At 30.9% G+C, this 18443-nt stretch overlaps 1 protein-coding gene across 3 annotated transcripts in view; it reads left to right on the top strand.

The window, feature by feature from the left end:
• Vps13B (vacuolar protein sorting 13B) overlaps nt 1-18443 on the top strand; it is a 352214-nt gene that overhangs the window by 93154 nt on the left and 240617 nt on the right. For all 3 annotated transcript variants that reach the window (XR_015038688.1, XM_085808080.1, XM_085808081.1), the window contains exons 12-14: nt 6690-6806; nt 6920-7081; nt 7327-7479. Coding sequence is in view for 2 of the 3 variants with exons in the window: in XM_085808080.1 (XP_085664206.1) it covers nt 6690-6806; nt 6920-7081; nt 7327-7479 (432 nt within the window). In the remaining variant the exon portion in view is untranslated. The remainder of the gene's footprint in view (nt 1-6689; nt 6807-6919; nt 7082-7326; nt 7480-18443) is intronic.

The raw sequence follows: 18443 nt of genomic DNA, 5'->3' as shown, positions 1-18443 counted from the left end.
CAAACAGTATAACATAAAAAAGGTAAATTACACGAGAAAAAGTAAATAAATAAATAAATAAAATAAGAAATTAAAAAATTTTAAAAATATTCTGAAAGGTTCAGATTTTAATGGTTATCCAAAAGGGCTGTTTAATATGTTTTATTAGTAGAAGTAATCAATAGAGATGGCCCAAGTATGTAATTCTTTGGATAAATTTTGAATCTTCAATGAATGGGGTCCCTACGGCTGAGTGGTAAATTCACTGAACACTGGTACTTAGGCCCGAAATTCAAATCCCACAAACAAGCTGGCTGCATGGGTGTTTTCATGGTTTTCCCCTTGTGTAGCATGTATACAAGCCAGTTTCCCTTACAAAGGTCTCCATGAAGGTATCCCTACTCTTTGGCAGATAGTCCTTGAGTGCTTTGCCTTCATCAAATAAACCAAGCTTCAATGAATTCAGCTGAGACATCTTTGGATTCTTCACTATCTTTTGACGTGATATTCTTCAATGTAATTTAAATTTGTTTGGCCATTCATTTGGAAAACAATTGCCCTTCATATTCGCCTAAGATGCTTCTTTTATATCTTTACCTTTAGAAAGGTAGTTTCCAACCAGTGGCATAGTTGGGAGAGGAGCAATGGAGATATCTATCTCTAGGCACAGCATTCCCATTGCATTTTGGCAAACAGGGTAGTGCACAAAATCTTCAGTTCTCAGATGCTGAAAACTCTAGCAATGCCTTTTTTTCTGACAACCATTACATAAAAATTTCAGTTAATTGAAGTTCAAGTAATTATAGTATATATTCCCAACATGGCAATTAAGTAATTAGAGTGTACTAAAAAATAGTAATGTTGCAGAGTTTATACTGATGCAACCTCTTGTCTTAATACGAATACAACAGGTAATTATCCGCACAGACAGAATAGTGGCTAGTGATTCTGACTGCCATACCAAAGGGCCTGTGTTCAAATCACGGAAAAGGCATGGAGGTTTGTAAATGTATAGTGACTTTTCAGTATGGAGGCACTCTAAATATATGGCGAACCAAAAGTCCTCTGATGTGGTTTGGTGATAGAGGTGGGAGACACTTGGACCATCCCCCTGGAATACTCTCCCTCAAAACTGTAGTGCAAGTAGTAGTACAACCTCCTTAATACTCTGGCAACCATTCTTGCATGGAATTTGGTCTCGACAACAAACAGGTTAATAAAGAGAAGGCTTGTAAAGGTCTTTTTGGCATGGTTCTAAAAGTGAAATGTCACATTCCTTTTATCTCTCCTATTTACAAAAAACCTTTCCTTTGAAAGGACACTTTAGTTTTTGGGAATAAAAAACAATCACAAGAAGACAAATCTGGAAAACAGGCTGGCTGGCTGGCTGACTACTCATATTTATTTTTGGGACAGAAAGCCTCGCCAGACCTCTTATTGACCAATACAAATATGCATTACAATATGTTAAGTTTCTGACTAAACAATAGGAGACTAAAAATTGTCTGCTTAATTCTCAGTTATTGAAAAGGCAACTATTCAGCGAAACATTTAAGACTGCAGAATTATTTTGACACCTCAGCTAGTAAGATAAACCTAATGTTGCCTAAATGCCAGTTTAATCTTCCCAGTGTGAATAATGCAATGAGATAATTGTCCCATCTTTATCTTAGATTCCAAGATCACTGAGTGAATACAATGATAGCAAATATAACCAAATGTTCATTTACACTGGTAGTTTAAAAACTAGTGCATTAAAAAACTTAAACTTTGCCTTTTATGCCTGAGAATATAATAATATTTCAAGTATTTGCAAATCAAATAATAAATTATAGACCGATAACCTGACTCCTAATTTAAGCAGCCCCAGCAGTGATTAAAGACAGACTAGTGAAGCATGGTACCTGTTGAACCTTAAGTGATTAAAGACTAGTTAATCCTGGTAATTCGTCTTGGAGTCCAACCCAGGTGAATGAGCGGGCTGCATGGTTGTTTTTTGTAATTTTTCCATGTGCTATGGGAATAGGAACCACTTTCCCCCAGAAAAGTCCTCCATGAAGTTATTCCTACCCTTAGATATATAGCCATCGTGTGCTGTGCCATATTCAAGTAACAAACAGATTAATATATATGACTTTTAAACATAAATTTCTAAACTACCAAAAAGAAAAAAAAAAAAAAAAAAAGAAAAAAAGAAAAAGAAAAGGAAAGAAAAGAAAGAAAAACTTGCCAAAAAAACCAATGTACTTATCCATTCAGGAGGGATGTGAAAGATACAGTGCCAATGATTGTCAATTTAATCATTTTTGTTATTTTGTTATAAATTTAGATTATCATTCATTAGTAAAGCTCTCTAAATTTGTACTTTTTAATGGAGTTGATGGAAAGAATAGAAATGCAGGTGTTAAAACCTTGATTTATATGGAGTTAGTGATATATGCATAAAAAAGGAGAATTTCTTAAATTTAATCATTTCACGAGAATTTTAATAAATTTTAATATAAAGTAAATGTAACCAAAATAATAATAAGAAAAAATAAATGTAACAATTTGTTATATTACTAATGATTAGGATATGGTCTTGACAAATGCATTCCAAATTTGAATTTAAGCTCATTATGAAAATGTGCTGCACAGGACAATGCATTTTAGGATAAAAAATGAGATCAGTTTTTATTAAAAAATATCTTCTTATATTTATTTGATAAAGATTATGTCCTCTTGGATCCAAAATAGCTGCAGATAATTTTCACATAACTTTTGAACTTCCATAAGTTGACTGTTAATTTGATCTTTATAGGACTGATTGTTTGTATCATAGTTTGACTTTTAAAAAGATAGTATTCTAAATCTTATCTTTTTGATAATATTAGCACCCTTTCAAATATAAGCAACAGTCTGTTAATGTAATATGTTATGCAGTTAATGCCATAAAATATCTTTGGACATAGAACATCTAAAAATTAGTGTTGTATTTGCTACGCACAGAAAACAAGAGAAAAATCTGATATTCTAGTACATTTGCTATCTTTAAACATTCACACAGTAGAAGACAGCATGTTTTATTTGCAATTTTTTTTGGCATATTATTTGAGGTATTCAGAAGTATTATACTTGTATTAAAAACATATGTAATACACCATTTTCAAATCTGCAAATAAATTTCATTGCATATAAAATGGCCAAGATAAAAACTTAAGCTTTTTTTAAAAAAAAGAAGAAAGAAAGAAAGAAAACATAAAAAAACTTTTGATTAATATTCTTTATAAATTTAGAAAATAACTTTTCATATATTGTAATTAAATATTTTTTCTGCATCATTAGTAAAAATGAGAATAAAGAAATTCCATATGAATAATCCTCAGTAGAAGTTTATTTGGAAATTTAAAATAACTGTTTTAATTTACTGCAGATTGTAAAAAAATGTATAAATCACATCTGGCATTATTATAGCTGATACAAAACATCACAAATTTTAAAGCTTGCCATTATATAAATTCTTGTATATCTTAAGAAATTTTGAATAAAAAAAGCTCTAAGTTTTTGCAGGTTTTTCTAAAAATTCATTGGCTTTCAAAAGTTAAGCACCCAACAGTAAAATAAGCAAAAATGGAAAAGTAAAGCTTTGAGTAACACCAGATTGCATATGAAAGTAATAAATGTGATTATGTGTCAAAGACAACAAGCATTATGTGCAAAGATGGAAATTTAGTTTTTGTAAATTATGGTTGCTTTAATTGTTTTTGGCAATTTATTTGCTTGGGTCTTGTACTAAATATTAAAACCAAGACTTCAGATTTTTTCTACTGTATTTTTTGTCTTTGTTTTAAGTCTTGCTTGTTGTAAAAAAATATCATAAAAATATTTCTTGTAATAAAATAGTTTGCTCAAAAAGTGTCAATTAATAGCTCACATAATTCAGACACTCCAAGTTTATGATGAGATGTTTTGGTAGGCGATGCTTCTTGCTATAATTTTTGTTTCAAGGGAAAATATTTCACAAGAATTATCATCTGCATTTGGAAATTTTTACTTATTTAGTTAAATTATTAAAATTTCCATATCTGAAGTGAATATGGCAAGACGCTCCATATTAACGGCAAATTCTGTTAGAAATTTTAATGATAATCATTTTTAAAAATGGTAAAAGAATTAGAAAGCACCCTTTATGTAAAATGTTTTTAACTACCTTTGATGTTATAAAATGATGGAAATTGCATGGAACTGATAAACATGCACTGATGTCTGGACGGCATTAAGCTAACTCCAAGGAATCACACATTCATTTTATGAAAAATCAGACAATACACAAAAATTAGTATTGTAAAATGTTCATCAGATTTAGAAGAATCGTTTGCAATAAAAGTAAACTAAGAAACTTACAAAAGTCATTTAAGGCACATGGATATAACAGGCGATAGGCATGAAGGTACTTCTTTGTCATTAAGAAAACAAGGAAGATATGCCTGTTATTTGCAAAATCTATAGTAAGCAAAGTTTTATCATATTGGAACAATGTTATGTTTGTCGAACTGTCAAGATGTAATATACCTGGTCCCAATAAAAAAATTAATATGAGGGAAAAGCCAAATTAAAAATTGAATTCAAAAGACCTGTTTGCCTTCTATTACACATGGAGGTAGTGGCATTATGGTTTGGGGATGTTTTTGCTGTTTTTGAAATTAGAAATTTGGTGTTTATCCAAAATAATATGGATTAGTATTAATATATAAATACTTGGAATCTTGGAATGCAAAATATATTCAAACTCATTTAGGATTCATTCATAACTCAGAATAACAATCCTAAACATACAACCCTAAATTTTCATTTGTGGTTATATTCAACTCTTCTGAAATTATCAAAACTTCTGCATATTCACTGAAATTTTATGGAATTTGTATTTTGGAGAAAAGAATAAGAAACATAATATTTCTTTGAAAGTTCGACTGAAAGGAATCCTTACATAAGAATGAAAGAAATAGAACTTTCTTACCAGTAAAAAGTAGTTGAATTCATGTCAAAGTGCATGAAAAATATAATTTTAGTTAAAGATTATCCAACCAAATATTGAATGCCCCATTATTTTATTATTTTTATTGAATATAAACTTTCTTCAAAATGTTTGAATACATGAATTAATTTTCAGAACATTTTGAATAAATTATTTTCCCTCAACACATTTTGAATAACTATTTTCAAATTAAGCATGTCTTAAAATTAAGCTTGTAGATGATCGCTAGTATATGTGACGCAAACGTAGTCATTTTACTGATATTTAATAACTGGTACTGGGGAATGAAACTGAAAATTTAAGCTTTTGAAGGTCATATGCGAATGAAAGCAAGAAATAATAAATTATTTACCAGGTTGGCATTAAGGTTGTAAATTATTCAGTTCGCCAGGGTTATAAATTATTAAATAATAAATTAATTAGTAAATTATTCAATAGTTGTAAAATCAACAGTGTTTCAATACAGAATGTTTCAGTGTGAGATTTATGGTATGCATAAAGAGGCCACAATCCAAATTAAATGATAATGCAGATTTATCCTAATAAATTATTATTTCGTCAGTGTGGAGATAATTTGTTAAGTGCCGAAGGGAAATTATGAATCCGAGCTCTCCACGTGTTTTATTGTGAAAAAATGTCAAATGCGCATAGTGTAAAAAGTAAAAAAAAAAAAAAAATTGCTGGTGGTCCGGAGTTCCAGATTAATTTAATCATTCCAGATATTGGACGTACAGATTTCGGGCTTCATTCTGTGTGTATGTGTCTTTATGTCAGATAGAAAGATATGAAGCTCAAAATTACTAACTTGAACTTGTATTTTTAATTCCTGGTTTTAATTTGGTTGCATCTCCTTCCTGGAATTTTAAGGGCGTCATCTGGAAATTCATCCGTTTCATGTTTATGTAATCATGCTGCAGTGCAACAGCTGTTGTCCAATCAGATTAAAGAAAGTTTTTACTATAAATAACACTGCTACAATTATGCACCATTTTTTCCTGCTTAGTTTTGCTTCTGCAAGCCACATATAGTTTCCTGCCGTGCTGTCTTCCTTTGTCTAAAAAAGACGTAAGCTGATTGTACCTTTTTCCAGGTCTTAGCAAATGGAATGAAATAGAAAACTAGCTGAATATTATATTTTCTTGATTAACATTTTTCGTCTTTCAGGCTGTATCACAAGCATTTAATTGCTTCCACCACAGATAGACAGATATCAAAACATAGCATCCATATCACTGCCGTAATTAGTTTCTCAGCAGTGGAAGCGTGTGGTACTTAAAAGTATTGATAAAATAACTTTTGCAGCAATAGAATCAAGCAGTGATTAAAGGGCCACCAAAGTTACCTTTTGAGCTGATGTAATTAACCAGTATTACTTAAGACACTTTGTGCACTTAACCAGTAAAATTCGGAATGAGTTTCCTCATAAATATTATCACAAATAAACAAGAAATTCATTTTTGAAACTTTAATTTTGTCTTTCTTATTTGTGTTTAACTTTTCATTTGTTTACTCGTAACAAGTACCAATTTAATAAGATGCGAAAAGTTAAATTTGCATAAAAATTAGAATTTCAAAGTAACTGTCAAACATTTTTTTTTAACTAATCTGTATCTTTAACATAATTTTGGTAAATTTTCCATGCTGCAATCAATCGCAGGTTCATACTGTAATTTCTGTTTTGAATATTTACATCTAGGTCTTCCACAGATATTTGTTAAACTGCATGATATTAAATCATCATTTCTGCAACACATTGATATATCTTTTGTCAAAGCAGCTGTGTCTTCTGTTTGTGTAAAGTTTCATAATGGAGGTATGATCTTTATTTATTTATTTAATTTGTTGTGAATTAGTTTGTGCTTATATATAGTAATTTTTCATGAGTATCAAGTTTTATTATCAATATATTTATATATTTTGATTTAGACCACACAAGTATCTTGTTTAATGCACCCGAAATGACAACGGATGTTCACAAAGGCTTATATTTTGATGAATGGGAAGGTGGAGGTAATAAATATGAAGAATTAAAAAACAGTACATTTCTCCAGCTGCTGTTACAGTTGCCAAAACTTGGATGTTGTGAAAGTAAATCTTTATTTTTATTTAAAATTACCTCAATTTTATGTAAATCATGTGTGTTAGGTACAATATAAAATATGTAATTAATTTTAATTTAAATGATAGTTTAAATATATTTAAAATTTTCCTGTCTTCTGTGATTGCTTTATATCATGAAACAATATGTGATTTTTTCGAATATCCTAATCATGAATATGTAATTTCTAACATATTTTAGACTTTTTGTATCTGAGTATGTGGATCTGTTTTAGGACCAACTTTTATTTTGTATATCAGTGGATCTACAATATGCCTAGAACCTGCAATAATATCTTGGCTGTCATCTGCTGCATTCACTGAATTTAATCTGAATGCCAATGTGGATCAAGAGTCATTTTCCCCTTCAAGTCCAGTTGATTTGGATGGTAGGGATACTCATGCAGTTTATGTTTGATACTGATACAGAACTCCAATTTTTTAGATTTAATTAGACTGTAACCAATTTAGATAATAAGGGCATCTTTTTACTCTAGGCCAAATACTTCTTTAAATATTTTGTTATTATTATATGTTTATATTCTATTTATTTTAGCAAAGTTTAAGTGGCTACAAAAGCTTTTATTTACATTAAATAAAACAAATGAAGAATACTTTTATTTTTAGAAGATTGCATGGCTTCTTTTTTGTTTGCTCAAGTACCTAACCTGTTTTAATATAAATTAAAATAGAAAATTAAATTATTTTTTTTTAATGTTGATCCTGAACTAAATGCATAATTTTGTTTGCCTCGCAAGGAGAGCAAATAAGTTCTATGATGATTAGTTAGTTGTTGTAAAATAAATATTTGCTTTGACTAAACAATGATTCATGGACTGAAGAAAAAAATAAGGCAATACTCAGCATGTAATTGCTTTTCATTTAAATGTTTATAAGCTACTTATTTGAAAAATAATATACAAGTATGATGGGTTGATACTGTTGATGTATATGTCATTCAATTAAATCTGGTAATTCTGTATGACAAGCTTATTAAATATCATTAAATCAGTCTTTTTCCTCTGCCAGCAAATATGTTATTCATGTTTAATTAATAACTTCTAAAAAAGTGTATATCGGACACCGCTTTGTTGACCACTGCAAAGGTGTTAGCCAGACAGGGTTTATTACCAGCTCAAAGGAGGAATTATATATGTATATCTTACACAATTTTAACTTTTTGTGTGATTTAAATCAAACAAGAAATTAAAATGTGTAAATGTGTTAACAGCTAGGTTAATTTGAACCTGTTGCTTGTCTTACACATGTACCCTTTTCAGTCTTTGCTATTCGGACACATATGAAGAATCTCATTTCTCTGTCACTTTTACTGTTTTGCCCACATTTTTAAAAACTTTTTAATGTCAAATTATATGTGGATTGTAAGTAATTGTCCATTGAATGGTAGTTTATAAATATGTTTGTATTGTGTTCTATTCTGAGTGGCTAAAAAGTGTGTGCTTGTTTCACGTCTTTTCCATGATTCAGTAAATTTATAGCTTTCAGTACTCAGCTTTTTGCATGTATTTTGCTGATCATTTGATAACGTTAGTGATGTACATGTAGTGTAAACTATTTTTATCATAAAATAATGGTTGATTCAGAATGCATACAGTTAATTTCTTATGGTTCAGAATCACAGTCTCAAATATCTGTTAGTGAGCCTAGGATCAATGAAAGTTTTCTAGATGACTTTGATGCTAATGACTCTGATAGTAGTACAAATGTCTTCAGTCAAGGAAGGGATTTTTTTTAATGTTTGTAATAAATTTCCTGACCCGCCTCCTAGATTTACATTCCCTGGAAATCTAAATTTTAGCTTTAATATTGATAATCATTTATGGTAAACTTCAGTTTTATGAAGCTTTCATTGATGATTATTTACTAGATTCTGTTGTTTTGGAAACAGATATGTTGAGCATTACTTGTAAAACACTGTACTTCGTAGTCATTCCAGAAGTAGAAAATGGGTACCAATATTGAAAGATGAAATGCAAGTATTTCTTTACTTGATTTTTCTTCAAGGTTTCATAAAAAGCCAGAGTTGAGTAGTATTGAAATAGAGGGCATTCTGCATCTACACAATTTTTTCCCACAGAGTTATATCATATCTTTTCCAGTTAACAGATATTTACATTTCTCAGATAATGACGAATTTGACATAAACTGTTATGAGTACCCAAAATTAGTAAAGATCTGGCTTCTGCTAAAACATTTGCAAACTTGTTTCCAAAATGCTATTAACCCCAAAATGAGAAATTACCGTAGATCAGAGAGTTACACTGCACAGAGGAAGAATGGGAATTAATGTATTTGACTGAAGTGTTTATTCTTTTTAATAAAAGTGTACATACTTTGTGAATGAAAGTCTAGCTATGTATGGCCAATAGTAATATATATGTTACGGTGAAACACCGAAATCTGGAGAATGTCGACTTTCACCGGTGAATGTCAACATTCACATAGTCTCTTGGTGTATGTCCGAAATATTTTCCAAATACTCTTATTTCTGACTTACACCGGTCAATGTCGACATTCACCATGTACTAATGGTGAATGTTGAACATATAACAATATTACATTTTCTTCCCCGTAATTCAGTCGTGAATAAACGCACTTGAGACTTGAAATAAGAACTTAAGAACATGAGAACCTAAAACACACAATGCATTCAAAATGAGAAAGGAAAATAATGGAAGTTAAAAACTTACTTAATTATACAGTACATTCTAAATGAGAAAATAAAATAACAGTAATAAAAAACTTACTAAATTATGTGATTCAAATCTTATTTATTGCAACAACTTAAACTATTATGGCACTTTATGACCTCTCTTTTCGACTTTCACCAGAGCATATCTGTGATTGTCGACATACACTGGTGAGGGTCCGAATATACAAGAATGTAGTGAAATATTCGGTCTTTCACCGACGTATTTGGTGAATGTTGATATTCTCCGGTGAAAGTCGACGTTCTCTAATTTTGGTCTTTCACGGTAACATATATACAAAAAAAAAAAAAAAAAAGGTATGTGTTCGATGGCAGTTACAAAGAACAAATCTTTGCAAGTTTTAAGGACACTTACACAACAAATTTTATTAAGAATACTGTCTGACAACTGATAACTTCTTTTTATCACCTGAGATAGCAGATATCCATATTAGTTGTTGCACCAATATGTATAAAACACTGCAACTTCAAAGAAAATAAGTTCCTACAGCACTACAAAAATGAAGTGTCTCTTAACCCAGAAATGGGTCAAATATCCATGTCCAAGAATGAAATAAAATGGAAACTGAAAGTGGTTATGGAGTATAATAACACATTTGGGTGGTGTAGATCAAATGAATAAGAACTTGAATAATCAGAAAAAGGAAGGGACGTAACTACATATTTTTTTTCTTCTAGACATCTGTTTATGAAATAATTGTTTTCTATAAAAGGCATGGTGGTAAAAATACGAATTTAGTTTTCAGTGTGATATTATTGATCATCTGATTGAAAGGCATGCAGTCAATTGAAGAATAAAAGGTCATCCTGGATGTTTACTAACTCCAATGAGACTTACAGGAAGACATATTTTAGAAGGGATTCCACCTACAGGGGGGATTAGGACCTGCAAGATAGTGCTGTATGTATTTACAGACAAAAAAAGAAAAATGGCAAGAGAATTAGAAGAGAGACTAGGTGTTTGTTCAGACTGTGATGTTGAATTCTGCCTCATGGCTTGTTTTAAGGTGCCTAACACTAAGTCAGATCTTGGGGGGGGGTGTAAATAAATGTAACTGTAGTAATTTTAATCTAAAATAGTTGTTAAGCAACTATATTTTTTTATGTGCACAACCCTAAATGTAATTTCCCTTTTTGTCCCTCATGTAGGAAGAAAAGACAACTTCTAGGGAAAACATTATTATTTTGTTTGCAGTGGAAAAGTGGCTTAAAAATGTTAGATATGTTAATTTTGGTAACATTTTTGTACTTACAAATGTAAAATGAAGAAAATAAATAAATAAAAAAGAAGAATTCCGTGAAAAATGTGACATGTTTTGGATCTGTACTGCTAAGCACTAAGCACTATTACTGCTAAGCAGTTAAATGCCCTAGAAATTGCAAACAGTTTGACTGTTTTACTCCTATATACACACCTTAAATATTTTAATAATTGGCAAATATCTTCTTTTGGCAGAAAGAAAAAAAGGCCGAGTTTGAAAAGTTGCTAATAACATTCATGTTAACATGCAACTGCTGCAGTGCTGTTAGAAATGTCTTAGAAAAGCAAATGCATTGACTGCATTGAAATGTTTTTTTTCCAGGTGTAATCATATATTCTAACTGAGATAGTATCATGAGTAAAAGATGGCGAAGACCACAAAGTGGTTGTAAGGCAAACTGTGAAATTTTATGACGTGTGATGTACAGTCAAAAGTCGTTAATTCGGACACTCATAATCCAGAATGATCTATAATCCGGACCTCAAAGCTACAAACTTTCTGCGCATGCGTCGCATTGACGCATGCGCGTAAGACATTTACCGCTGCGAATTTGCGCGTGCGCAAAATACGTTTACGAAAGCGCGTTTAACGTATAACGGACGGGATAAGCTAAGCTAAAATTATCTAATTATCTATTTCAGTTACTGTAGCAGGTTGCATTGTTCCTTAATCTTCGAATTGGATCCGGATTATTATTTTTTGCAGACTGCTTTGAACTTTCGATTATGTCAAATAGAATTTTCGATATATATTTACTAATATGTAAAGGATATACAAAGCGAAAGTATCTTTCGGAGTCCATTAAACAAAAAGTGGAATTGCTGCAAAAAATGGATAAAGCCATATCCTTTGTTTATCTAAACTTTAACGTTTGTTTATCTAAACTTTGTTTATCTTTAACGCGCGGCGGCGTGCAATGAATTGGAAGTTGATCTGTCAGCACTATCCTTATCTTAAGGGCAGATGTCTTTATTTTATTTGGCTTATAATTGCTTACTCAATGTAGTATTTCATCTCGATGTACTCTGTCTTTGATATGATTTAAATCAAATGCATCGTCATTATAATTTGCTTCCGATAGCGAAGAAAGTGACAGAGGTTATTGAAAACAAAAAATTTCGATTGACAAATTAGTCGGTATTCTCGACACAGCAATTATAGGACTTGAACAGCGGAATTTTGTTACTGAACAAGAAATTATGTCTGTTTATAGAATTAAAGAGAATATATTATCACATAAAAAACGAAGCAACTTAAACAACTTACATTAAAAGAAATGTTTAATAAAGTAAACAAATAAATATTAAGCTCTTTTTTTTTTTGTAAATTTTGATACCCTTTAGATCATAATTGTTCTTTATTTCGTAAATTACGGTTTCATATTTTTAATTTTATAATTTCTGCATGCTAGTTTACCAGATTTAAACTGATGATCTATAATCCGGAAAAATCGATAATCCGGAATCGCCGAAGTCCCGACGAGTCCGGATTAACGACTTTTGACTGTATATGAAAATTTTCGAGAAAAAAATACAGCTTAAGATCTCCCTGGCAATTTCCTGAAAATATCTTTTTTGTGTGAATTATAAATCTAGCATTTAATTAAATAAGCATTATATTATTGTATGTATAAATTGGTACTTGCATTTTTAATCCTTTCCATTTTATTAGTATTTTTCATATCATTACAACACATCTAAATTTTCATTTAAGTTCATTTAGTGTTCAGATGGATTCTGCAGTATATGCACATATTGCCATAATTTATGTAATGCCTGTTATCCTGTAACCAATTTTTAAGTTTAGAAAAGTTACCGTGCAAATGTTAAAGTGATTTACATACGAAAATCTTTTTAAACTGTTGAAAGTAATATTAAAATTTGCACCACTGTAAAATTGTTTCACTAATTATAAAGGACTTCCAATCCATTTTCAGCATCAGCTTGACAGGAGATTTAAATCAGAAAGTTTTGTGTGATTTTCTGGTTCTACACACACACACACGCATATATATATATACAGGATGTTTTCATACTGAATAGGACAAGAAGCACACGTGTGAATGCTGTAATTACTTTATTTTCATAAATCAAATTTAGAGTGAAACTATAGTATCCAAGTTTCTATAGATGTTCTATGTGTGCCTGTCTGGTGACACGGCAAATATCTATGCCATAGTCCAGTTCCTGCCACATTGGTAATAGAATAGCCTTTGTTAATGATTCAAGCACTTCTGTTATCCAGTTGTTGTATGTCCTGGAGAATAGGAGGAACGAATGCTTAGTCTTTAATAAAATCGTATAGGAAGAAATCACAAGGGGTTAGATCTGGGCATCTCAGTGTTCGATAAAGCAATGGCATATTGTGTGACCTAGCACAGCGAGTCCAGCAAAGGGGTAGACTATCATTCATGTGCTGGCATACGTTTTTATGCCAATGGGATGGATCACCATCTTGCTGTAGAATGAAGCTGGGAACTGCTGAGACACTGGTACTTTAACATTCAATAGTCGTAGTGACTGGAGGTAAAGGCTTGATGAAGCAGCTAATGAAACTGAATTGAAGAATCACCATCTTTATTTTTACACATTTCAAATCATCTTTTGGCAGACAAATTATTTTTCAGTCATCATTGAATTCAATAGATTTTTGTGTATTTCGGTTTTAAAAGTACGACATAAGCATTTTAGACAGCAAAGCATAGCGGCGCAGAGTTGTCTGCGTGGCAGAAGTCAGGGAAAAGAAGAAAGCTAATTCTCGTGACTCAGTATTTATATTTCGTATGTGCGTATGTAAAGCTAAGACATGATTAGTTAATTTTAGTTTTAGTTACCTTTTCCAAATAGTGTTATGTAATTTGGAAAGATATCGAATTTGGGAGCAAGGATGAACTAAGGGACGAGAACGCTAAATTTAGAATAGTTAGTTTTGAGGTTGCTAATCGTTTCTTAACATAGTCATCGTATTTTATTATATCTTGCATATATATATGAAAAATATTTTCCTTTTTACATACACACACATATCCATAAAGTCTGGAATTAGAAGTGTGTTAAGAAATCTGAATGGTTCCAAATTTTTACTTAAAATATCTTGCATTTTGTTCAAAAACATAACACTCATCAAGATTTAGTGCAAGAAGAACAAAATTAAAATTTTGTAATGAGTAAAATGTAATGAGGTCAAATTAATGATGGAAATGAATGTAATTAAATTCTTTGAATTACTGCTGTGTTTGTCGTTTTCTTAATTTTAAGAAGTGAAAAGGGAGTGGTTATAAGCAATATATGCTATGGTATGCTATATTTGATATAAGAATGGTTAAAGACTCCTCATTGATTATCTTTCCTGCCCCTGCTTGTTTTTATTGCTCTGGTGAGCCTCCTATTTACACGTAACTGTTTGTTTTTCTCTGTTTAAAACGTACTAATAAAAACACAACTTTGGACGTAAACTAGAAATAATTTCGCACATTGCTTTTTAAACTCTTGATAATTTTAGGAACATTAACAGTATGCAGTAAGCATAACATAAACTATTAATGTATGCCTTTATGTACCAATGATAGGCATGGGAATGTCATTTCAAATAAATTAGCTCTTCTCTGCTACGTACAAATCGATAATTTAAATGATTGTAGTAAATTCAAATTTGTGTCTAGATACAATATTATTAAATAATACTTTATCAATCAAAATAATGGTAAATGTAATATAGAGTTTTTTTGGTAGGGGAATCTTCCAGTTATTAAGTAACTAGAGTCAAAATTTGAAGAACATAATAGCTTGACCTCTGAACAAAATAATAAATCTTCTAAAATTATTTTCTATACTTAATAAAAAAATCTAATGTGAACACTACATAATTTTCTTTTATATGTATTAAATAATGCTAATTTTTTTTGTTATATTCCATTTAAACATATTTCTTCAAATTATTCTAACTTGATAAACTGATCCCTAGAAGCAAGTTGAAAATGATATCAAAAACTGCAAATTTTGAAATTGAATGTACGGGTCAATTTTTGTTATTTGAGACTCAGATGTCTTGTATTTTTATTTTTTCATAAAGAGTATAAAAGTTTCTCAAATATAAGTATAGAGACCAAGAGATTGCATTAATAGTCAGATTATAGTATTTATCCTCTTTTTTTTTTTTTTTTTTTTTTTTTTTTTTTAATTTCCACAAAGTGAATACCTTTCACAACATAAATTGGTATAGTTATGTCGTTTCTAAAAATAAAGTAGAATAGGAAATTTGTGCAAATTGGGTGTAAGATAATTCTGTAAATATCAATTCAGACTTCTTAAATAGTCCCTGCAAGGCAAAAAGTCTAATTAATAAAATGTCTATTATATCTTTTATAAATTAAATACAGAACATTCTATGTTTTTGTGGAGGTATTTCCGATTAATGTTTCCATGGAGTGCAAACAAAATTACTAACAAGTGCTTTTTTACACATCATGGAATCATTAATCATTAAGCTAGCAACTTTTGTCTTGTAGTTTTTCCTTAACTCTTCTGCTCAAACCCAGTCTGTTGGCATGTAACCTCAGCATTTCACTTGTGGTTTTGGTAGCAAAGCATATCAGAACATCTGAGTAGCATTTCTGAAGACAGTGTTAGTGATAAATTAAAAAAAAATATGACTATTCCAGAGTTGCCAACTCTCCCGATTTAGGCGGGAGACTCCCGATTTTCAACCACTCTCCCGCCAACCCGATTTACAATATATTTCTCCCGACTTTTTCTTATTCTTAATATTTCTCACGATTTTTATGCAACTTGGCTTAATACTTTGTTATATGAATAAAAAAAAGTGCTTTTGGACATCTGAAAGCAATTGAATTTTCTCTACATTATATCTAAAACAAAACCTTGCGAATCAGATAGCTTCTGCTTTGTGAGTGAGAGCATTATACGTATCCAGAAACGTCATTCTCCAGTTCTCCAGTAGGCTTCGAGCTCCACTGTGTGTCAGCTGGCATATATTAGCCAATGAGGACAAAGCAAGATGTTATTTGGACGTTCTTTTTAGTTATTTTGTTCATTTTGTCCTGAGTTGTGTGAGTACACGTGGCTTAGGGAAATAGTTTTAGAAATTATCATCTTTTGTTACGTCTGCGAGAAAGGTGAAATACTCGTGTACGTTTCAAAAATCGTACACAGTTGACTTTCCTTCCGTTATTTCCTCAAGGAAATGTAATAAATTTGCGATGTGTACCACCTGTCGTTGCGATTTTTCGATTTCGTATGTTGGAAGGGCGGATGTTCTCAAACATATGCGTACACAAAAACACAAGGATAACATGAGTTGTTTTGAAAAAAAACGAAAAATTAAATTTTTCTTCGGAAACAAAGGACCAAAAAGTTATTAATGCAGAATGTCTGTTCTCTGCCTTTTTACTGGAGCACAACCTGCTACTGAATGCATCGGATCACGCTGCAGCTTTATTTAGAAAAATGTTTCCCGATAGTGAAATCGCCAAGAAATACTCAAGGTGCAAGAATCAAAACAGGTGCAATTGTTAAAGAAATGGGTTTGAAAAATAAATCTTCAGTTATTGATTGCATTAAAACAGCTCCGGTCTGCCTCTCTACTGATGGAAGCAATAGTACCGATTCAAAACTGTATCCAATTGTTGTTTCTTTTTTTGATCCAGAGTCTTCAGAAATTGAGTGCAGTTTACTTTATGTTCCCACTTTATAAGGACATTTCACAGGCTTTAATATAGCACAGCTAATTATTAAAACTTTAAAAGAAAACTGCAGGCACTCTGGATAATTGCTTAGCACTTGGTGCCGATAATGCACCAGTATTTGTAGGCTTGGAAGGCTGGTGTTGCAGGCATCTTAAGAAAGGAAAATTCAGATTATGAGGTGCACCTGTCACCTCTTAAATTTAGCAGCTGAAAAAGGGGCAACTTCTTTACCAATAAATGTGGATGAACTCATTGTTGATATTTATTATTATCTTGAAAGGATTTCTAAAAGGAAGGAAAAATTAAAACAGTTCCAACAGCTGCATAACAGCAGTTTACAATTAGAAAACTTGGATGAAGTTATAAAATCAGCTACGATTGACACCCAGTGGAGTTTAATTGCAAAACTGAAAGGTGCTGATGGAATTTTAAAATATAGTGAACTGTCTAGAATTGTGTTGGTCATCTTGACAGTTCCCTATAGTAATGCAGAGTGTGAGAGGATCCTCAGTGTTGTTGCGAAAACGAGGACTAAATTTAGATCTAATATTAGGCACATTAGAAAAACTTTTATCAGCGAAAGCAGGCCTACGTGGCAATTGCTGTGAACACAATGATAAAGTTTCTTTCTTAAAGAAAGCAAAATCTGCCACTGTTTATAACATTTGTACGAAAACTGATTAAAGAGTCCCCCCCCCCTTTTTTTTTTTTTTCTTAAACGATGCGTGTAGTAAAAATTTTTTTATGTGTAAGGTATTTTTGTGTTGCTTGCATTTAAGAATTAGTTACTACTTAAAGTTCATTCTTTATTAAAAACTATAATTTTATCATTTAAAAAGTCTTTTTAACATTGTGAAAAATCTCCTGATTTTTGAGTGTCATAGGTTGGCAAGTATGCTATTCTATCTACCTAAAATATCTATCTTAGATTTTTTTAAACAGCTATTTCTCTCTCAGGATATTATTTTCAGATAAATATGCTTTTTGGTCAATGAATAGTTAATCAAGACACATCAAACATTTGTTTAATTATCTTTCTGTACTTTTATATCATTAGAGGTGGTGTTACAGTTAATGACAAAACATTAACCAAAATGGATTTTGTTTGGAAAATTGTTATGAAAATATGAAATTTTGTGCATGTAATTTCAAGCTTGTTGATTCCAGATTCATATATATATTCATTAAATTGCAGTTATGTAATAAAAGAGGGCAAAATCTCTAATATATTCTATTACAAGTACAAAAATAATGAACGAAGTTAGGGAATATTGCAGATTGCTTTTGAATATTCTAGAAGCAATTACTTAGCATTAATATTTACATTCATAGTGACAAATAAAGTAAAAAGTGAATGTTAAGTTGCAAAGGAATTCAAAACCTAAAGTTAAATAATTTTATACATTCCATTCATCTTTTAATGTCATATTTATCCTGCTACCTGACATTAACTTTTCTAGTATTATTTATCCATCATGTTGATCATAGATGGCTGTATAGCATCACTAAGTAAAGCATTGCTATTTGGGAAATGGCTGCTACTTCTGTTTCCAAGTTAGTACAATTTCTCATAGTAAACGATACATAATATTGCTTACATTTTTATTCTGCCGTTTTTTATTCATAATTAGTAATTTTAGACATTTTATTTTAAAT

Source organism: Stegodyphus dumicola, chromosome X1 (assembly GCF_044657685.1).
Source record: "Stegodyphus dumicola isolate Sdum_Otavi_A_Nest chromosome X1, ASM4465768v1".
NCBI classification, from domain to species: domain Eukaryota; kingdom Metazoa; phylum Arthropoda; class Arachnida; order Araneae; family Eresidae; genus Stegodyphus; species Stegodyphus dumicola.
This window is presented reverse-complemented; position numbering and strand designations above follow the sequence as displayed.